General features: G+C 42.2%; 2 protein-coding genes and 1 pseudogene across 5 annotated transcripts in view; 2 read left to right on the top strand and 1 right to left on the bottom strand.

Moving 5' to 3' along the window:
- Positions 1-394: 394 nt before the first annotated feature.
- Atp5f1c (ATP synthase F1 subunit gamma) lies at positions 395-20,429 on the bottom strand. 3 transcript variants are annotated; one of them, XM_010621381.3, is made up of 10 exons: positions 20,282-20,429; positions 12,508-12,542; positions 11,681-11,812; positions 7,127-7,331; positions 6,242-6,385; positions 6,095-6,159; positions 5,074-5,229; positions 4,277-4,373; positions 1,122-1,158; positions 395-527 (listed from the first exon to the last, which is right to left on the bottom strand). In XM_010621381.3, exons 1-9 carry the CDS (start codon positions 20,335-20,337, stop codon positions 1,152-1,154), a joined length of 897 nt encoding a protein of 298 aa, XP_010619683.1. In that variant the 5' UTR covers positions 20,338-20,429; the 3' UTR covers positions 395-527; positions 1,122-1,151. The 3 variants fall into 3 exon arrangements, with proteins under 3 accessions (XP_010619683.1, XP_019062641.1, XP_010619685.1); XM_019207096.2 differs by lacking the exon at positions 1,122-1,158; XM_010621383.2 differs by lacking the exons at positions 395-527; positions 1,122-1,158 and having other exon boundaries at positions 4,273-4,373.
- Positions 17,164-17,269, top strand: LOC117285486 (annotated as a pseudogene).
- Positions 20,430-20,541: 112 nt separating the features above from the next.
- Kin (Kin17 DNA and RNA binding protein) overlaps positions 20,542-23,084 on the top strand; it is a 44,309-nt gene continuing 41,766 nt past the window's right edge. For both annotated transcript variants that reach the window (XM_010621389.3, XM_010621388.3), the window contains exon 1: positions 20,542-20,699. In XM_010621389.3, the coding sequence (XP_010619691.1) occupies positions 20,586-20,699 (114 nt within the window). In that variant the 5' untranslated portion in view covers positions 20,542-20,585. The remainder of the gene's footprint in view (positions 20,700-23,084) is intronic.

Raw genomic sequence — 23,084 nt, 5'->3', positions numbered from 1 at the left:
TGTAAAAAAGGCATTAAAAAATTCATGTAAATGAAGTATATCCCTGGAATTCTGTATTTTATATTTAAGAAACGGCAGTGTGCCAAGGGTGTAGCTCAGCAGTGCCGCGACTGCCCGGCAAGTGCAAGGTCCTGAGTTTGACCCCAGGTACCAGAAAAGAAAAAGAAATGGCAAATGCATCTAGTGGCATTTTTACTTCGTTTTGTTGCAAAAGAATGAAACCCCAGAAGCTCGGCTTTTTAACGTTGTAGAGAACTATAAAATCAGGAAAGCTTCCTGAATTATCTTCCACTAAAAATTTTAATAATAGCATGTTAATGTTTTAAAATGTTTTTAACATCATCTCATTTGGAAAATTACAACTACAGTCCTTATATAATAAAGAACAAACTGATTTTTTTATTGTAAGTTGTTTATTGTAAGGTAATTTATAAACATCTTGTTGTCTTTAGTAATTCAAACAGTGGATCACTCTTCTGATGACAGCAGTAAGCTAAAAAGAATCAGCTTGAATATTCCTTTTTTACCTGAAAAGCAAAAAACAGAACAAGTAAAAATCACACTATATTTTTTGGGGGAGAAAATAATATTAAGAGGTAACAATTTTAATGGGGTATAAAGAACTAAATTTACATAATAAAATAAAATGCTCCAGGAGCTCTCGGATTTTGTCCTGTGGGGCTTTCATGGGTTCACTAGAATAATATTTGTCTGCTTATTCTCATTGTATTCACAGAGTATACAATTATTTTCCGAGGGTCTATGACATCACAAGAAAATGAGGTCATAAATAGATGAGAATCTTCTGTTAGACATTTAGGGGTTTTGAGACCATTCAGTTTGAGAACCGACTTCACTGACCTATATTTAATATCTCAAAATAATGCTAATTCTCTATCCTTGAAACTCATTTCCTACATCTATATTTTCTACAACCAATATATTTAATAGTGTACAAAAGTACTAGTATCGCCCATCTGCACCCACAAACTGGCTGCTGCTATAAACTGGCCTGCTGATCTAAAATCTCTGAGAAGCAGTTTCATTATTGCTAAATTAGCTTCAATTATTTGGCTAGGTTTCCTTTTTGAAAGAGAATGGGAAAAGGGACTGAACTTTACCTCTTGTCTGAGGACGGAACTCGATTTTCATTAATCCCTGGTTATTGTATTAGAAAAAGACAAGCACAAAACAAGCAGGTCAAGAAGCATCCCATGCTAGTTCACCACAGTCGTTGCTACAGATGCTACCTTGAGTATATCATATACTTAACCAAAACATTCCTTTAAAAGCAACTCAGTGACATAAGTTAATAGATTCCAGTCTGGTTAGAAGCAATAAAAATATGTTCGTGCAAATAGTTAAGACTGAAGATACAATTTAAAGCACTACTTTTTCAATAAGGAGCATATATTAAAAAATTTTAAACTGGTAGCATTTACTTGTTACCTCAAACATTATGATTAGTCATGCCTTTAATTTTATTACTAAATACTTGTATGTATCTGCATTAAATATTAAAGCTTCAAACCATAAAAACAAAGAGGTTACAAAGCACACAATCCACTCACATAAATAATCCGACCTTGGACTGCAAAACTTATTTATTTATTTATGTATTTTTGGTACCGGGATCGAACTTAGGACCTTGAGCTTGCAAGGCAGGCAGCAGAACCACGGAGATAAATCCCCGGTCCTAAAACTTAGCTTCTAAAATAAGGAGGTAGACTATCTTCTAGACAGCGGAAATTTCATAGGTAATTTTCCGTTGTTTGGATTCATTTTTCTAAATTCGTAGCTTGATGTTCCCATCCCCTTCTCATTTTCCTTCATCTGTGACTTTTAGTAAGGCTCCCGCATTCCTAATCATAAAAGAGGAGCCTGGTCCTGCATTTTACCGAAGTTGTGATCTATAGTTGAAACCTAACATTCCTTTGGCAAAAGCCAAAAAGAGCTTTGAATTCTCAGGATTCCACAGCCTCTGGGCCTTCAGAATGCAGCTCCTCCCCTGGGCCTTCTCAAACTTAGCATCCAAGAAGAAATCAGCCTAGCAGCAGCCAGGACTCACAGCAACGAGAATGAGTAATGGATCCTTGTATTGGTTCTCATTTATGGGTGACAAAGCTGAGTCACAGGGTGTCAACTGAGTTTATCATGCTGGGTATCACAAGACTATTCTATGATGCCAACAGAACGCTTGTGCCAGGGCCAAGAGATGGGAGTGTCACTAAGAAAACCATGCTGAGGAAGCAAAGTAAGAGAAGGGAGAATGAATGCTTAGGATCACAGAGCTGATACAGTCAAACAGCAACTTATACAGTAATCTCCAGTGGCTCAATTAGTTCTTTTTGGTACCGGGGATTGAACTTGGGTCCTTGCGCTTGCAAGGCAGGCAGTGGAACCACTGAGCTACATCCCCGGCCCTCCATTAGTTTTAGAACATGATCCTTCCTACTCTAGCCTCAAGCACATGGACAGATCAAAAGGCCCTTCCTGACCTAATGTCAGAAGTGTGAGGATAAGAAGCTGCTTGGGATAAAGGGTGCTGCACTCACGGAGTGTCTTCTAAAGACAGGGTTCCCCTTGCCAGTTAGGAAAGGTAAATAGAGACTCTCAGGTGAACAATCAAACCAACAGGAAGGACAAAATGGCATAAACTCGCTGTGGTGGCACACAGTTGAAATCGCAGCACTTTGGGAGGCTGAGGCCAGGAGGGTTCCAGTTTGAGTCCAGCCTGGGCAATTTAGTGACTTAGCAGGATCAAAAAAAAATAAAAAAAAAGACTGGAGATGTAGCCCATTTTGAAGTCCCGGGCCATCTCCTTGGAGATGAGAGAAGAAAAGAGCAAGATATATTTGAAGACCTCAAAATAGATGAAGTGGCTGAGGTTCAAGCAAGAAATGGTAAGGGATTAGACTGGAAAGAGCACTGATAGCCAGAAAATATATGATCACAGCTATCAAGCTAGGCTGTTCCTGCAGACTCATCGTATCCCACAGAATGAGTTCTATTTTCCTCACAATATGTTCTCAAAGAGCAAAATTGTTTTTTCTGTGAAAGGCCAGATAGTAAATATTTCAGACCCATGGGTCACATGCTGTCTGCCCCCTTCCCTACTTTAATAACCTTTTAAAATGTAGCTCTGCTCCAGTTTGCTAACCTCTGCTTTCTGCTGTAATTTCTTATTTAGTATCTTCTCTGTCTGCTCTGTTAAGCTCCCTGATGGCAAAGACTGTCAGCATTATAGCGTCAGTATCTAGTACATGGCCTTGCACTTAAGAGGCACTCAAAACTGAAAACAAAAAAAAACAAAAAACAAAAACAACCCAAACATCTTTTTGCTAGGTGTGGTGGCACATGGCTGTAGTCCCAGCTATGGGGGAGGCTGAAACAGGAGGATTGCTTGAGTATAGGAGTTTATTGTTTTTGTTTTTTGTTTTTTTGGTACTGGGGATTGAACTCGGGTCCTTGTGCTTGTGAGGCAGGCAGCAGAACCACTGAGCTAAATCCCCAGCCTAAAGTCTAGGAGTTTAGAAGCAATCTGGACCATGTGGCAAGAGTCTGTCTCAAAACAAAACAAAAACCCCCTCAAAACAACTCTTTTCTTCTAGAAGTTGGTGATCACTTTATAGGAGGTAACATGGAATGAATCAAAGATAAACTCACTATACATTTTATCTTTCATCACAATAATCATTTTCTCACCCTATTAAAAAAAAAATGTCCTGAGAGAACCAAATCCTAAACACTGCCTAGCATTGTATTTTGCACATATATTGTCACTTTAATAATTTTCTGAATAAAATTTGCATGATGTTACCCTTTGTTTCACAAACATCAACATGTCTTCACAATCATGACATTTTCTTGAGGAACACAGTGTGCTATGTATGGCTCTGATGTAGGAAAAATAATTTTAAAAATTTCCGGACCATTGAAACCAAATGCAAAACTAGTCCTGAAATTCAGACAGCTTGGCCGGCAACACTTTAAATTCCAAAGACAGAGCTTACAAATGGTACTGAATTATTCAATCTTTACTCCTAACAGTTTAGGAAAGTGAGAGCTAATAATATACTGATTTCTAAATTGAAGAAAGTAAGCCTGAGAAACAATCCAAATAAAACAGAGAGCCTAAAGAGTCAAAATTCAGCAATGAATCCTTTTCATTTTAATGGACAAAAAAAAAAAAAAAAAAGAGTAAACACTTTCACGCCAAGGTTAAGCAGATGAGGAGAGGAGAGAGCGCCCGAGGGAACAATCTGCAGTTACTTACAGAGCTGCTGCGCCAGAGATGATCTCAATCAGCTCTTTGGTGATGACAGCCTGTCGAGTGCGGTTGAATGTCAAAGTCAACTTATCAATCATCTCAGCTGCGAACAGGACAGAAAGACTGAATGACAAACCCCAAAGCAGAGAGGAGTAACCAATCAATCCCTAGTTGCTTTAACTGAAAACTAAGAGCTGGGAACAGCCATGCACATCTGTAATCCTGGCACTCCAGAAGGCTGAGACAGAAGGGTGGCAAGTTTGAGCCCACCCCGGGGAACTTCGTAAGATCTGTCTCAGAAGAAAAATCGTAGGCCAAGGGCTGGGGATGTAGCTCAGGGGCACCGCGCCTGCCCAGCAAGAGCAAGGTCCTGAGTTCGATCCCTAATAACAAAACACCGCCACCACAAATAAATAAATAAATGAATGAACCAACGGATGAGAGAGAGAACAAAAACGGGAGCGGGGGAAGGACTGGGAATCTAGGTGAGTGCAAAGGCCCTGGGTCCAGTCAATCCCCAGCACTCCAGAGACGGGAGAGGAGGGAAGGAAGCTGTTTATGGATTCCGACATTACACATCTTCCACTGGACTACTTCTACATTACCTACAAGCCTACTTAGCACCCGAGAAGTAAGATGTGCTTCCCTCCGAGGCAAGAAACACCTCGTGAGCGTGTCTGCAGCTACGCGGCAAGGGCTCCGGTAAGCAGAGCTGCCCCGTGAGCGTCTGCTCGTCCTGCCAGGCCTGGTGCAGCCCCCGGCACAGGCCCGGGCGCGTCCACGCGGCCGCCCCACGCGCTTACAAGCGTTCTTGCTGGCGTTGTCCATGGCCGTCATCCTGGCGCTCTGCTCGCTGGTGGTGGACTCCTTCAGGGAGTAGTAGAGGACGTTGGCCAGGCTGTACTCCTGGTAATTCCGCAGCACGTCCGCGTCCACGTCATCGTAGACGCTCATGCTCTCTGTGAAGACGAGCGGCGGCGGGGCTCAGCGGACCAGAGGCCGATTTCACCAAAACACCTACTGCCTAAGGATCCCTAGAAGCTCTTGGAGAGCAGAGGCCATCTGAGTCAAACAGATCTGCTTAGCAGCTCCGTACTCGGCAGACTAATGTGACACCAGAACATCTGATCTTCTGCTTGAGATTCAATTTAACTGTTAAGAAGCCGAATTTACAACAGCTACAATCTCACGGTCGAGACACCCTCTGGACAGAATCTAGCAGCATTTGGCACAAAACCAGCAAGCACTCAATAAAACGCTTTTTGAAAAAAAATGGTGGCCTTCCGTTGGGTAAGAGGGGCACTGCAACGAAGACGTTAAAATGTAAAATATATATACACAAAACAGATAACACCTAGTATATACAACTGGAAAGAAACACTTCAAAAAAAGTAAGTTCCAGAATATTATTTTTAGGATGCTTCACTGAACGAAGATGACTTTATTCCAACAACAAACAAAGACTTGAATGGACCAGTGTAGATCCGTGGGGAACACTGTTCAAATCTCTACTCCAGGGCTTCTGACAGCACTGTACTCAGAGTCCACACAGACTCTAAAGCCGTTTCTAGCGAGGCACCCCAACCCCGGAAAGCAGGAAATACCCCTAAGGAGGCTCTTGGGAATGTGTTTGTTCAGCTCCTGAAGACACAGGGTAGCAGTTGTCAAACACTAAGTGGAATAAGGCATGGAAGTCACTCAGGCACGGTGCTCCTGAAACAGCCCCAAAAGGCAACAGGGCATCCGGACAAACAGTATTTTCTTTGAAGTACAAAATTTCTCCTTTCCAAATCCAAAAACACTTGTCACATAAAAGACACTTACCAGCACTTGCAATGGTATTAAGAGAAAAGATGGGTTTTTCTTCTGTCTTATAGGAGATGACAGACCTAGAAATGACAAAAGCAAGTATAAATCTCAAAATAGATATTTAAAACACAAACATAAAAGCACTTTGAATTCTGTTCTTGCCTGAATCGATTAAAGATGATAGAGCCTTCATCAAATTCATATCCAGAATTTAATAATTCAAGAGCAATGACGGATGCATCTCCAAAAGTAGGGGGCTTTCTTCCCACGTCCTTGAATGTCACCAGAAACTGGTCGGAATGAGTCCTAGGGATCACATAAACTGTTTTGGAATATTTGTGTTGAAAGAATATATAGAACAAGGAAAAAAAAATCAGAATAGGCCAGGTTTTGTTGCTGCGCAGACAGTCTCGCTATTTAGTTCAGGCTGGCCTGGAACACACGGAGCTCTTCCTGCCTCTGCCTCCCAAGTGCTAGGACAACAGGTATGCGCCACCACACCTGACTAGATCAAAGTTTTTGGAGAGATGTGGGCAGTGATGGTGCTTGAGTTAAATTATTCCACACATTATCATTATTCCTTCCCTTGAGCCAAGAACTAAGAACTAAAACTTTCACCTTTCTTATTTTATATTCTCTATATTTCTTTCCTTTTAATACCAAGGAACCATTGTTCCTTTCTAACATTTACAGGCTATGACAGCTCCTCAGATCCCTTGTTTGGCTTAATGCCTACAGCCATGGTTATTTCCATTGTATTCAATTACGCTGTGGATGAAAAAAAGGTAAAAAAAAAAAGTGGAGGAAACTATATACACCTTTTTTTTTTTTTGGTACCAGGGATTGAACTCGGGTCCTTGCGCTTGCAAGGCAGGCCACCGAACCGCTGAGCTAAATCCCCAGCCCCAATATACATTTTAATATATCCTGAAAAATATGAAAACAAAACCTTCTGTGAAAACAAAAAAGGTATTTGCTTAATATCAAAAGATACCTCCATTTACTCATGCCTGTGACCTTCTGAGTGCAAACATCTGTTTAACTCACCTGTAAAGTATGCCCCTGAGTTTATCACCAATGCCAACAAGCATGACCTCCTTTCCAGCTGCTGTGAGTGTTGCCACCTCACTTTTCATCTGTTTAGCAACCGAGGAATGAATAGCACCGCAAAGCCCTCGATCTGAGGACACACCTATTAGGAGGTGTTTCTTCTTGTCTTCAGGTACCTTAATATCAGCTTTTTCATACAGAGCTTAGGAACGAACAAAAAAGGGCAACAGTTTTTAAAATACGAAACTCATATTAAATACAGTAATAATCCCTAATTTACAAAACAGTGAGCTGTTTTCAAATGTGCATTTAAGTCTAGGTGGCACTTGACTAATGTAATCTAATGTCAGTACACTTACTGCTTACAACCAGGCAGAAAAACAGAAAGGTTTAAATTTCTATAACAAAGTTTCCAAAGGGTCCATCAATGGCCAATTTAAAAAAATGGTGACTAAAAAAAAGAAAAAGAAATTCCAGCCAGGTGTGGCAGCACAGATCCAAAATCCCACAAACCGGGGAGGCCAAGGCCTGAACTATAGTGAGACTTTCTAAAAAAAAAACCAAAAACACCAAATAAAACCAAATTGAAAGAAAAAAATTCCTAGCACAATTAAAAACTTATAAAGAGGTAGAATTACAGAGGTACCTACTTATCTAGATATCCATATATTGGACATCTATAGAATGTAAATTTCCAGCATACAACTAAAACAGAAGGAAACAGTATTTACTGAGCTGCTCATATAAACTGTGCATCAATTTATTAAGAAAAAACAAAACTGGCTGGGCGTGGTACTGCATGCTTATAATCCCAGAACCCCAGGAGGCCGAGGCAGAAGAATTTCAAGTTTGGCTTAGCCTGAGTAACCTCGCAGCTTAGCGAGTCCCTGTCTCCAAAAAAAAAAGGGGGCCAGTATGTACTTTAAAAACAGAACAAAACAGGGGTGATACAGAATAACTGCCAATTTATTTTCGGCATTACTTCACCATCTTTGTTGGTCTAGTCTTCCAAGAAGCAGAGGCAACAGAGTAAATGGGATTAAAAATACACGATCTTACTGGGTGAGATGCCTCTGAGAGAAACTGAGAGGAAGCCGAAACGGCAGACCTACCTCACACCACAGCGCACGCCTGCCCTGGGACAGGGAGCAGAGGGACGAGGGTGGAGAGCAGCTTCCCGGTCCGCTGTGCATTTGAGAAGCTCAGGAAGGCAGCTGGGCAGGCCCCGAGTCTCCCGAGAAAGCCAGCCTTAGCACTGCCTTGTGCTCAGCCACTGGCTGGGAGCAGACCTTTCTGGCCAAATGCGCGATGGGTTTCAGCAGCTGGCTGTAGCCAGAAGCTGGGGCTCCTGGTAGCAGCAAGGACCATTATCACGGCCGCCTGGTTCACCCACTTCAAGCAAAGGGCGGTGAATCTCAAATTTTAATTCCTTACTACCCCTTTCACCAAAAAAGCACAGAGGAATATTCAACTCCAAAGCTCAGGAACTGGTAACTTCTGTAAGTCTATCTTTCTTTATTACTACGGCACTACAAATACTCTAAAGAGATATCAAAGTTAGTTTCTCCTGTTTTAGATGAGTACTTTTATGGTACAGTATTTTGAGGGGAATGAATTGGTTATATTTATTCATATTAGCAAGAAAGTGACATTTTTAGACAGGTTATTTGCCTAGTTTGGCCTTGAACTGGTGAAACTCCTGTCTCAGCCTTCCAAGCAGCTGGACTTCAGGTGTGTGCCACCACATCCACCTAAGAAAGCAACTTCTTTTTTTGGTACTGGGGATTGAACTCGGGTCCTTGTGAGAAAGCAACTTTTTTTTGAGGGGGGCGTATCAGGGATCAAACTCAGGTCCTTGAGCTTGCAAGGCAGGCAGTGGAACTACTGAGCTAAATCACCAGACCAGGAAGTAACTTTTTAAAGAATGTTTTTCTATCCCCTTGTAAACATATCCATAAGGAAATTCAATTTTCTTTTCTTTGTGGCACTGGGGATTGAACCCAGGGCCTTCACACAGAGCTATGTCTCCAGCTCTTTTTTATTCTTTGAGCCAAGGTCTCACTGAATTGCCCACGCTGGTCTTGAACTCGATTCTCCTGCCTCAGCCTCTCAGAGTGCTGGGATCACGGCATGCACCACCACTACATTAGAGGGTTGGTGGGGTAGCTCAGTGGTATAAGACTTATTTCACATGTGTGAAGTCCTAGGTTTAATCCCCAGCACCACAAAAACAACACAATTACATGGATACAATTACTGAGTGCCCAGCACACATTTTATATAAGTTAGGTATTGAAGTATACAAATGTAAGATACAGTCCCATAGAAACTGAAGATCAGTGCCCTATACTAAGCTAGAATGGCATGTGTTGACTGAGAAAGCAACTCATGGAAGCCAACGTGTGAGCTCTAATAAGGATGGCTAAATCCTAACCTATCAACTTTGTACCAGTTAGCTGATACTAAATATGGCATTTTTAATGTGCGAAGCTACTTCATCTGAGGAGTAGTGCTTGATCATTTTCTCACATAAAATCCCTTTAGCTAGTGGTATAAATGCATGCTTAAAAAAGATGTGGGAGAGGGCTGGGGATTTAGCTCAGTGGTTCCATAGCCTGCTTTGCAAGCACAAGGTCCTGAGTTCAATCCCCGGTACCAAGAAAAAAAGATGTGGCAGAGCACAAGGAAAATTACTGCGAAAGGCAATTCTGGATATGCTGTTTGTAATACACAGATATACATGGATGTGGGCCAGGGATTTAGCTCAGTGGCACTGTGTCTGCCTTGTAAGCACGAGGTCCTGAGTTCGATCCCTGGTACTGGGGGAAAAACAGAGATACACAGACATTCTCTTTAATTTAAAGCAACTTTTGCCTTCTAAGTTGATGTTTAAATATCCTGCTAGTGGGTTCTGTTGCTAAGAGGATCTTCCTTCAGCCTCAGGCACCTGTGTATTTGTTGAGTACCCAGCTGGAGTAAGTGCCGCAGACTCAGGAATGAAACTTCCGTGGGAGAGGTAGGTACTACCAGGGCTGGACACGGTCGGCAGTGATGTGCCAGACAGCAGTGAGGAGAGGAGGCACGGTCCCAACTCCGAGTGGGAGACACCACCGGGACGGTGATCAGAGGTCTCCGGGGGAGACAGTTAGGCAGAAACCCGAATGGAGCGAAGGAGGAGACCAACAGGCAGCATCGTGGGTGCCGGCTGCGTGGCAGGAAGACTGAGAGGCAGTGGTGGGGGACTGGTTACTCTATCTGCAGAGACTTGGGGTGGGACGCTTGAAATGATTCCTTCACATCGTAATCATTCTGGCAGCCGGATAGAGCAGACTGCAGGGGCAAGTGCGGAAGCCAAGACACCACTACTGTGCAGCTGCAACAGCAGGGACTGAGCAGCAGGGACCACCTCCTCACGGAGGATGTGCCTTTGGGAAGATACCAGCCCCAAACTCACGCTTTGGAGGCTTGAGCTGATAATGTCAGGCTAAACAGGAGATGAACGGGGATACACTATGTGATTCTCTTTACTTTCATATTTGCCTACTTTTTCATCATATTAAGTTAAAAGCCTTAATTCAGTATGAGGGAGCGTGATAAACCAAGAGTTTAGACACTATACCTACAGGTTAAGATGAGAACTTCCCAGCTTTCTGCAATTTTGCTTATTTTCAAGAAATACAAAAACACCTAAAACAAAGTACAAACTCTTTTCGAAACTACCCTATCAAGAAATGGGAATTTAGCTCAGGTGCAAGGTCCTGAGTTTGATCCCTGGTACCAAGGGGCGGGGGGAGAAACTGCCATATTAGTTTTCTCCACTAGAAAGATCAATGGTGAATGGATTACATAAAATCAGAAGGAAAGAATGGTTCATACCTTTGAAAGGTTAAGAGTACCGAGTATCTTACAAACGAAGGCCTGAAGCTGTCTTCCTGCTTCTGTCACTCACATCAACGTGACGAGTCACACCCACGACCGCCCTGCCAACTTCCCACTGCGGGGTGTCCACTCCCCACCCATCCCCACCCTGTGGTGCCCTCAAAGAGCCACCTCAAGACAGCATCATGAAATCAAGATCCACATCTAATGCACTGCTCCTAAGGGTTTTAGTCTTAGTTTTGTTCTTGTAGATGGGGGTCTCATTCTAGTTCAGGCTTGCCTTGAACTCACTACATAGTCCAGAATGGCCTCAAATTCACAGTGATCCTCCTGCCTCAGCCTCCTAAGTGCTGGAGTTACAAGCATGTGCACCACAGCTAGCCCCAAGTGTTTTGCATGGCATATTTAATAATCTAGGAAAAACTGCAGAATGTTTATAGTTAATATAGTCACATGCAATGGTTAACAAACAAGCTTTGATGACAACACACAGAGGTTCACACTTCTTGTCCATTTATCTGAGACCTTGGATGAGTTGCTTAATTTCAGTTACAAGGGCCCAAACAGTTCCCACCCTCACAGAACACCACACTGAGCACCACATGAGCTCCTCAGTGCTCTTCTCTGTAGTAAACAGTTCCCAGGAACTTGTAACTGACCGTGTTTTCTTACCCAAAGACCCCACTCCATATATCCGAGCCGGTTTCAGCTCCCTCTCAGCTCGGGCATATTTTGCTGCTGCTACCATTTTCATAGACTTGGTAATTTTCTGGATGTTTTTGATTGACTTTAGTCGTCTGGTAACTGGAAAATGGAAGAGGTTTGTTAAAGGAGTTACAGTAGCATTTGACTGGTAAATTTCATTGAAAGAGTTTTCAAAGTGCAGAATGGAATAGTTCACATGAGGCTATCTATAAACATCATTAAGCTAAACCAGTCGTAAACTAGTACTCATTAAAAAGGCGAAGTCCAGCTGCTATTTAGACAGGACGAGCAAACAGTAACATAGATAACAGTGCAGCACATACTTATATTTTTCATTACGTCTTTAAAACATTAAATGACATTAAAAGTCACCTTAACCACACATTCCATAACATTACTTTTATGTATATATAAATAGTATTAGTTTTATTTTGTTTTGTTTTTAGAGACAGGGTTTCATTTTGTAGCCCAGGCTGGCTCAAACTCAGTGATCCTCCTGCCTCAGCCTCCCCAGTGCTAGGATTACAGGTGTGCGCCACCACGCCCGGCTTATAAATAGGATAGATTTTCTAGTGATATCATTGTCATCCTATAGACCATAGAGTGGGAACAAAACTTTCTCATGTCACCACCTCATGCTTGTCTTTTCCAAAACAAGTCCAATTTCCCGCACATATAATGTAAATCCATTTCGTCAGTTGTGACCAATATACAGTGGTGTATTTTAAAAAGTCTTTTATTCGTCAAAATTTAGTTTTTCCTGATTCAAATATCAAGACAAATAGCATACTTACTATCTTTCAAAGTTGCCATATTTCGGACTTGGATCCTGAGAATAAAGGTTTTAAAAGTATTTCAGTTTTTCTCAAAAATAGCTTTACTAGATAAGGAAAAAATTCAGAATTACTTAAATGCCTTATAAAAATAATCCATCAAATACAAGATTCTGAATCTATAGTCTTATTTATATATTTAAATTCCCAATACTGATAAAGAAGGCCGGTATGTATCAAGGCCTCTAACGCCTTGACTCTAACACAAGCCTTTTGCTGAAGTCATGATGGCATCCACAAGGGCTCTATTTCTATTTTTTGTTTTATTTTGTTTTTTGAGACAGGGTCTCACTATGTAGTTGAGATTGACCTGGAACTCACTATGTAGCCCAGGCTGGCCTCAAACTCACAGCAATCCTCCTGCCTCAGCCTCCCTGAGTGCTGGGATTACAGGCATGTGCCACCATGCCCAGCAAGGGCTCTATTTCTACATCTATATCTTGGCTTAATTTCCAGGACAAAAAAGTTCTTCCCCTTGTTAGGCTATCAATTTATACTCAAAGTCATGGTGAGAACTGTCTAAAAAGCAACACTGACTTCCATAGCAACCTTCAACAATAAGACTCAGTTACAGCCTAGCTGACCACGTGTATGGGACTACACTTAGACAGAAAGTTTACTTTTTAAATTCAAATCAATCAATGTAATTAAGCAGCTTCTATGTTACAGGCACTGGTGAATAAGGCATCGTCTTAGACCATAAGAGACAAGTTATCATCTCATTGGCAAGGTCTGTGAAAATTCAGACCTATGTAAAATCTAATCAAACATTTGTCTATTAAAACTACATGCTAATGCACAAGAATAAACATGATCAGACTTAAATGTTAGTGAAAGATGAGAAGACCTTTGGTCTAGTGGGAAAGACAACTTCATAAAATCTTCAAGACCTTGAATCCATACATAGCACTTGTGCTGGCAGGCAGAGCATCATGGGAGATGTGAAGAGTCCATAATCTGTGCATATAGGAGGGCCGGAGGAGGGCCTTCTCAGAACTGGATGTGGTTTTGAAAGACAGTATCACGTTCAAGGAATTGTAAAAAACAGTACATAGTGCCACCTGCCTTGCCAGTACAAGGTCCCCAGTTCGATCCCTGGTACCCCCCTCCACAAAAAGGATAGGGAAGACAGACACAGGTTGTGCTTTATCATTATTATTATTATTATGTCCTAATAAAATTTTACAAATATTTACAAAGAACAGGCAATGGGACAGGCAACAGTTTGCTAATGCCCTCTTCTTGAGAACCTAACAACATCAATGTTGTTCTCTTTATCATAAATTTTATCAATTTAATGTAATACCCCCTAAGAATATTTGAATAGATTATCTTTGTTCTACCCACAATTAATTGGAAGAGAAAAATTTTTTTAAATTAATTTTTTTGGTACATTTAAGGTACACAATATGACATTCATCACTGGAAATTTGCACCTTTACATAATCCACCTTGGTTCTTAGTTTTTCCCCTGCCCTCCCTTCAACCCCTCCACCCCTCCCTATCTACAAAGACTGTTTCCATTTTTCCTTTTACTCATATTAATTCCATGCCCTTCTTTCTTTTCCCTACCCCTGCAACTTCCCCTTCCCCTTTGCACCTTTTCTTCCTATTTCACATCATCTATTATACATTTTAGTCCTTTTTTACACTTTCAGTTTTCAGGGACACTAGAGACATTTATAGCTAAATGGATGCATGTTGAGGCCATACTCTTAAGTGAAATGAATAAGACACACACGTGTAAATGCCAAATAGTTTCTCTAGTGTGACAAACTGAAAGTGTAAATCAGTGCTTACATATTATTTTAAATATTGAATATATTTAAATACTAAAAAGTAAATCAATTAAATACTATTTTGTAGGTTGTAGGCTTTGAAAAGAGTGTTTATAAGCCCACAATGCAATTTAGTTTTCAGATGGCAGTGACAAGATGAAACGAGGTTACAATGATGAAATTTTCACAGCATGGAGACGTGAGCTGCTGCTGCTTCCACACACAAGACAGCAAGAACCTGGGCCAAGCTGTGGGCAAAGGCATGAGAGCAGAGCTGAGAGAAAATTCTTAGGAAAGGAAAACAGCAAGACTGATCCAAGCTTTCCAATTCAATGACCCGAGTGGACGGTGCTGCCATAACCTACATAGAAAACTTGGGTGGGAAGGAACTCCCGGGAGATAATGAATTTTGAACAAAATATAGTTAAAAGATTAGAGGGTCAGTGGAAATGTAGGGGAAAACAAGCGGTTCTTAAGAGTTCAGATCCAGATTTGAGAACTATCAGTAACACTGTTGTTGGCGCTAAAAGCCCAAACCCAAACTACTTAACAACAGCGAGTAGAATTAGAAGAAGAAACAGAACGTTCCAGTTCTCTGAAGAAGCATTAGCCCAGTACTGAAATAAAGACACTGTAAGAAATGGAGACTAGGCTCCCATTGCTCATAAACAGATGCAAAAATACTGACCAACATATTAAAAGGAATTATAGCCAAGCCATAACCAAGTGGTATTCATGATAAAGTCTCTCAGAAAATTAGGAACAGTTTCCTCAGCCTGACAAAGAACTCTACACAAACCTATGACTTAATGTTGAGAAACTAGAAGCTTTCCTGCTAAGATAGGGAAGCAAGATTTTTCTCATAACAACCTTATTCAGTACCATCTTAGAGGTCCTAGCTAATGTAGTAAGTCAAGAAAAGAAAAAAGGTAAATAGACTGCTTTTTACATACAGATGCCTCTTGGTATCCAGTGTTTGGTTGTAGGACCCCTTGTAGATGTCAGAATCCTTGATGTTCAAGCCCTCATGTACAATGACATGCAGGCCACTGCGCTGGTACATACAGCTAGCTACACAGGAAGCCGAGGCAGGAACAAGGTCAAAGCCACCCTCGGTAGCTTACATCCTGCCATATACTTTAAATCACCTCTAGATTACTTATAATAATGTAAACAGTCATTATACTGTGTTCTTTAGGGAATAATGACAGAAAAAAAAAAGCATGCAGATATGTTCAGTACAGATGCCTGGGGGGTGCTTTCTGAGACAGTCTCATTATGTAGTAGTTTAGGCTGGCCTTGAATTCACCACGTAGCCTAGGCTGGACTTGACTCGTGGTGATCCTCCTCTCTCAGCTTCCTGAATGCTGGGATTACAGGGACATCCCCACATCAGGCTCACAGTGCAGATGCTTTTTAAAAAATGTTCTTGCCAGGGATTTAGCTCAGCGGTTCAGTGGCCTACCTTGCAAGCGCAAGGACCCAAGTTCAATCCCCGGTACCAAAAAAAAAAAAAAAAAAAAAAAATTCTTTATCTAATTGGCTGGATTTGCAGATATAGAACCTGCAAATAAGGGCCCAACAGTATAAGGTATGAACAGTTAAGAGTCTGAATTTAAGTGTACAGTTGACATTCGTGTAAATAATACCCTGTATATTTATTTTACAATTTAAAAAGCATTTAAGTTCGATCCCTGTATCAAAAAAAAAAGCACTTAAAAGGTGACATAAATACAAGATCTACACAAGGAAAAGTACAAAACACTGGTGAAAGAACGCAAAGATCTAAATAAAGAGGGGTCCCACGTTCATGGACAAGAAGCCTCAGCAACAAGAGAATAGTAACCAACACAAGATTCAATATGGTATTTGCACAACTGAGCTTAAAAACTTACGACTACATAAAAGCTACACCAAAGTCTTTACTGCAGCTTTATTTAGCCTGGCCCAAAACTGGCAATCACCAAAGTAACCAAGGTGCTCTTTGCTATGTGAATGAACAGAAAATCTGAGGCTCCCTGGTACATCCATACAACAGAATATTAGCAATAAGAATACATGTACTACCAACTCATAAAAAGACAAGAGAAATCTTAAATGCATACTGCTACATGAAAAGAAGCAGTCTCAGGCCTGGGGATGTAGTTCAGTGGTTCCACCGCCTGCCTCGCAAGCACAAGGCCCCAAGTTTGATCTCTGGTACAAAAAAAAAAGAAGCAGTCTGAAAAAAGCCATAATAGTTTTTATTCTAACTGTATGCCATGCCAGAAAAGATAAGCCTATAGCAACAGCAAAGACAGCAGTGGTTGCCAGGGACTTAGGGGAAGGGCAGACTTTTGAGGGTAGTGAAACTCTTTTGGATAATACTAGAATGGAGAATACATGTTCTTATGCCTTTGTCAAAACCCACAGAAATGTCAAAAAAGTGAACCTCAATGAAACTAGCAACTCTAGTTAGTAACAGTGTATCCCTACTGATCGGTTCCTTAGCCATACCACTATAAAGCAAGATATTAACATTAGGAGACTTCAGAATGGTAGATGGGAAGATGAACTCTATTAAATGCACAACTTGAAGTCTATGGAATCCAGTTTTTAAAATGTAGGTTCTGCAGCCAGGTGTGTGTGTAAGCCCAGCATCTGGGAGGCAGATTTTCAAGTTCAAGGTCAGCTCAGTATACAGATCAATTCAAGGCCAGGCTTGGTGATATCTCAAATAAACAAAAACTACAGCAAAAAAAATGCAGGTTATGAAATAATGTTGTACAATATCATTTTTGTGATCACATTTGTGTATAAAATAAGCCTGGAAGTTCATATCTAAAATAGTTTTTTTTCAATTGCTTCTGGGCCTTTTGGCTAAGATCAAGTGTAAAAGTTTTTTTTTTAAAAAAAAAAACCTCTTGGCTTAGTTTAATCCTATTATTAGGTCATAGAGAACAAAAATAAGGAAGCAGACTATATGCAAAATATTAGCTTTGGTTGTAAGAATAAAAAAAGCTGGGCCAGAAATTTAGCTCAGGGTGCTGTGCCTGCTTTGCAAGACCCAAGGTCCTGAGTTTGAGCCCTGGTACCAAAGGGGGGAAAAAAAGCTGGACGATACAGAAAACCGCTATTTCAGAGTACAGAGTACAGGACACAACTCTTCTACTAACATTCTTTTCTCATAATGGCACCTGAAAAGTAGCATCATTTTCAGGTGGCTTTTTCTGGCACAATGAATGACTTTTCCAATCCAAACACAAGTGTCTTGCTACAGATTATCAAAAGGAACAAATCTGAATTGTATACTGTGATTTGGATGAATGTAATGTTTTGGTTTCCATAAATATTCCAAGTGAGGAATACCAAATGGAAGCATCATCTGTGATTCTTTCTTTATTTTCTGAGACGAGGTTTCACTACGTAGTCCGACATGGCCTTGAGCTCACTCTGTACCGGTACCGGTGTGAGCCACCACGCCTGGCTTCACCTGTTATTCTTTACGCTGTGCACATGCTGTCATTGCATGTGTTTAGAAGAGCTCTTATTTAGCCTCCACTTAGCTCTAAAAATGACTGTTACTCCTTTATTTTTTATGTCTAATTTGACCAAGCAGGCCAGGCATGGTGGCGCATGCCTGTAATACCAGCAATTTAGGAGGCCGAGGCACAAGATCATCATGAGTTCAAGGCCAGCTTGAACTACACTGCGAGGCCTTGTTTCAAAAACAAACAAACCAATAAAAAAATCAAATAGCCATGAGCTGCCTGACCACTCTTTAGGGATAGCTCAATCTACTGAACTAGCCAGTGAGAGAGATTTTGCATTGAGAGGATAATGTTCTGAATCACTGCATCATGTCCTGGGAAACCCTTAGGTTATCTGACATAATGAGGGAGAATGAAATGAACTGCAGATGACCTGTGTCCACTATCTTCCTATAGCTGTCACCAGACATGAGAAAGGGCAGAGGGAGTCATGAATGATTCATCATTCAAAGACACTGGTTTGATTTTTGAGGAACATATAATGCTACAATACAGCATAAAAACGAATGAAGAAACAGTATTGGCAAATTCTTATGACGTACATTTTATTCGGATACTAAATCTCAGTCCGTCACCTGCCTTTACACCAGAAAGTGAGTGCCTCACACTTGTCCACGCCTTCCCAGGGTCCTGTCAGACAGAATACCCTGTATTTATGACCTTGTTTGCATTTGCTCACCAGACATATTGGATCCACATCTGCACTTCCCCCAGTATCCTGGGTTCTCCGCAGTTATTTACGTAACCCACACACTAACCCAACAAACCGTGTACTATTATTTATTATTAGGTCCATTTAAGAGGCGAGCAACCAGCAGCACAGACACTAAGTAACTTGCCCAAAGCCTCACGGGCAGGACAGTGGTAGCCTAAGTTTCTAAAAATACTAAATGATAGCAGTACTGCAGGTAGACGAAAAGGATAGAAAAAAGAGCTGATTTTTACTGAGCAGCAGTGCACGCATGACAGGGACTGTTTCCAGATCACTCTTTCCGAATCTATTCAGATTTCAGCACTTTCCTTAGAGCCCACTGGTGCAGGGCTGGCACTCAGCAATTGTCTGCTGAATGGTTAACTAACGGGGCAATGTACACAACCGAGAGTAACTACCAAGACTTAATTCCCATGAATATTCTTTCTCAGTACTGAGTGATTGAGGTACTAGGGACTGAACCCAGGACCCTCCACTAAGCTACATCCCCAGCCCTTTTCTTTTCTTTTGGTACTGGGAAGTGATCGCAGGGCCTCATGCTTGCCAGACAGGCACTGTGTGAGCTACATCCCCAGCCCCAGCAACCCTTTTAGAAGGAAAAAAAAAAAATCAGACTTCCAAAGTTTTATATAGATATCTCACGTTATATTTAATTTCATTACCCTGAAATTCTTAAAATATATTCTTCTTGAAATATACTTGCTGTAAATTCTTTGCATTAGGAAAGACCTATCTGAATTAACGCTTTAGAGCCCTTTTTGCAAATTAGGATACAAAACCTAGCATAGTGCTTAGGTGCTTAAAAAATCTTCTATATTGTAAAACCAGGGGATTTTGAGGACACGGCCTATATCTAATACTCCCCTTAGCACTGCATCTAAGTTCTTTCAGATTCTCTAGCATCGTAACATTTCATCCTGCTGTTCAGCACTACCCACAAACCAATTTTACCTGACTCTTCCTACGCTTCTAATACGCATTTTTGCCCAGAGAATTAATGTTTAAAATCATCAAAACTTACAGCACCCTTTAATGTCACTTTAGGAGTAATGCAGCTCTTCTTCCTGGGGATCTTGGGACAATTTCATGACCTTGCAGGGTAACTGCTCAGCATGTTTTGGAGATAGTGCTGGATGTCTTTCCCTTCCTCACCAACAGATCTTTAAATTTCCTTCTGCACCCGACCACCAGCCTATCAGGCACTTAATTTTTTTGGTTCACCTCCATTTCTCCAATACTCAGCAAATCGCCCGCTATAGAGTGCACACTGAAACGATCAGATCAGATAGTAAAGGATCACTCCGCCCTACCCTGGAGTGCTTCAGAGGGCATCGAGGACACACGGTACAACTCCTAGGCTTCTTCTGCTTCTCCTTCACCTTGCGGGCCTGCTAAGACTTCCCTGGCCTTGGTACCGAGTACGCAGAGCAAGCTGAGGAAGTATTTATGAGCAGGACGAATACAAGATTGGTCCAAGGGCTCAGTTTCGAGGTCCCAGGGGACCCTCCCAGCCCCAGCGGACTTGGCAAGACCTTGCTCAGTCCCTTGCGCGCGCCATTCCAGCTCCGGGGCCGCTTCCTGCGCCCAAGCGACCGGGGAATGCTCCGCCCTGCGACCCTGGGTCCGTCCTACACGCCCCAACCCTTTCTTCAGCCCATATGACTGAGCGTTTCCATCCCTCGCAATCTTCCCAACCCTCCTTCAAATTGCCATACCATTGCGGCTGCAAGGCCCAGGCCGACAGCCCAACGACGTTCGCCCGAGAGAACATGGTAGCAGCTCCCCTGAAGGTCGGGCAGACGGACCGCGTCGCGCATGCGCCCTTCCCAATCTCACTCGCGCCTTCAATCTCGTTTCCTCGAGCCCGAAGAAGGGAAGTTTCGCGAGAGTTGGTGACCGGCCTTTCCCGGTCCTGCCTTTTTCTGGCTGTCAGCTTTGTCCCGCCTACCTCCCCCGTCCACTTCCGCTTCCGGCCGGCGGAGTTCCCTTACCCCGAAAGTGGTCACCTCGGTAATTGAGATGGGGAAGTCAGATTTTCTTACCCCCAAGGCTATCGCGAATAGGATTAAATCCAAAGGGCTTCAGAAGCTGCGCTGGTATTGTCAGATGTGTCAGAAGCAGTGTCGGGACGAGGTAAGTGGGCCTGGGATGCCCCACGTCTCCGGGGGCCCTGCTGGAAGTCCAGGTTCGACTCCGGACTCCGAGGAGGCGCGCGTCTCGGGCTCCGGGTCGGAGGTTTCTGGGGTTTCTCCGCGAGTCACCTACTCTACTCGTCACAGCTGTCTTTTCGTGCCGTCTGCGGTCCTAGCGGGGCCCTTGCGGTCTGCGACACCTTTTTTCTTGATCGTTCTTTCCTCCAAAAGAATGAAATCAAAAGGTTTTGCATCTTTCCTGGAGGCGTGATTAGCGAGTACGGTGCAGAATGCCCGGGAATTAACAACAGCCATCGTCTCTGACTTTTGAGAGGAACAGGATGATTAGGAGTCACACCTCTTCGGAATCGAGTGAAAAAGGAAAACAAGACTCAACTAAAAAGTGTTTATTAAGCACTTACAACTCCTGGTCCAGAATAATACTATGCTTAAAATGGTGGACTGACCTAGAGTCAGAATCTGGTCCAAATAACGAAGCCAGGCGGCGCTGCTCAATAGCAATATGATCTCAGGCTAGTTGTGTTCTCTTTATTTACTTATCTGTAAAGTGGGAATGATATTTGTACCTACTGGTAAAATTGTTGAGTGTTACATGAATGCATTATATATAAAGTGGCGCAGAGTCAGATGAATCTCGAAAGGTTTTGTATATTGGGCTGTGGAGTTTGCACTTTGCCCAATAATGGGGTGGGTGGTGGAGCCCCGTTAAAGAATAGAGAGCAGGCCCCTTCACGGGGCATTTCTCTCTGGGGACTGCCCTGAGTGAGAGTGGAAGAACACTGAGGCGATAGGACAAATAATCCAGCGCTTCCTTTTTGATTTCTCTTTGTATTTAAGTCAAGGTGCTGTTCTCATACAGAAAAGTAGACACTGGTACAGTGAATGGGCACACGTCCATTACCTGTGTCTCAGCGTGCCCGGCCTGGTATAGCAGAATATAACAGAAACTTATTTTGGGGCTGGGGATGTAGCTCAGTGGTGCCACCGCCTGCCTGGCAATTTTGGAGGCTGGAAAGTCCTGGTTCAGGAGGCTGGCACGGTTGAATGTCCTAGTTCAGTCAGAGTCCTCTCCCTGTTCTGTAGACATAAGTTCCTCTGGAAACACTAAAATAAATCATGCTCTAGGGTCTTGTGAGGGCACTAACCCCATCACGGGGCTGTACCCTCAGGGCCTAATCTTAATGACTTACCCCGAAGGCCCTGCTTCCTAATGCCATCCCGTCCCAGTTAGAGTTTCCATATATGAATTTTGGGATTCAATAATGTCCTGATATAACACTTTTTTTTTTGCCATATGTCTTTGTTATTTTTCTCTCGTTGCTGAGACAAAATACCCGACACCCAAAGTTAAAGGGGGAAAAGTTTATTTAGCTCACCATTTATAAAGGTTTTAGTCTGTAATCAGCTGGTTCCAAAGCAGAGGGGCAACAGTTCTTGGTGGCTGGAAGACAGCAAAAACAACAAGAGACCTTAACAGCATCTTCCTGCCCCTTTTATCCAGACTACTTAGGGTGGGCAGCACTCACACCTTTAATCCTAGGGCCCTCTGGCCTAGCATTGCACCAGGAATCAGTCACACTCTCTAGATGTAGCTACCTCTGAAAAAACCTCACCTAAGAGCACACGAGGCTTTGGAGGGAAATCTAAAGGCAAGTCATAACACCATATTTCCTTTATTTCGGAAACATTTTGAACATCAAGATATTTTACCTCTTAATACTTAAATATGAACATAAAATCTCAATACTTTTGCTATGACTGCAGCATGGGTTAATATGTCATCAATATACAAAATTACTGAAAATCCCTCCATATTGTCTGATACAGATATATCGCTTCTATATGGCGAACCTTTTAGGGCTTTCAGTGATACAGTCAGCTGGCGGCAGCACACAGAGCACAGGTTGGCCACCACTGATCTGATACATACTTATTCACAGTTCCTTGCTTCCCCCAGTTGTTTTTTGTTTTTTGGTACTGGGGATTGAACTCGGGTCCTTGTGCTTGCAAGGCAGGCCACCGAACCACTGAGCTAAATCCCTGCCCACCCCAGTTGTATTTTAAAGCAATTTAAAAAAACCAAGATCTAATCAAAAGTCCTGAATTAGATTTAGTTGCTGGGGCTTTTTGTTCTTTTTTTTCCCCATTGAGTTTATTGGTACATTTTAGGTGTACAGTACAGTTACATTCATCATTGGGATCTTGTATCTTTACATGACAGGTCTTGGTTCTCATTTTTTCCCCATACCCCTGCCCTCCACCCACTCCATCCTCCCCTATTTACAAAGGCTTTCTTTCCATTTTTTCCTTTCCCCTACCCCTCCCACTTCCCCTACATTGTATGTGTGTGTATATATATATATAT

This window comes from Fukomys damarensis, unplaced genomic scaffold (genome assembly GCF_012274545.1).
Source record: "Fukomys damarensis isolate Sample0158 unplaced genomic scaffold, DMR_v1.0_HiC HiC_scaffold_10, whole genome shotgun sequence".
Taxonomy (NCBI): Eukaryota; Metazoa; Chordata; class Mammalia; order Rodentia; family Bathyergidae; genus Fukomys; species Fukomys damarensis.
This window is presented reverse-complemented; position numbering and strand designations above follow the sequence as displayed.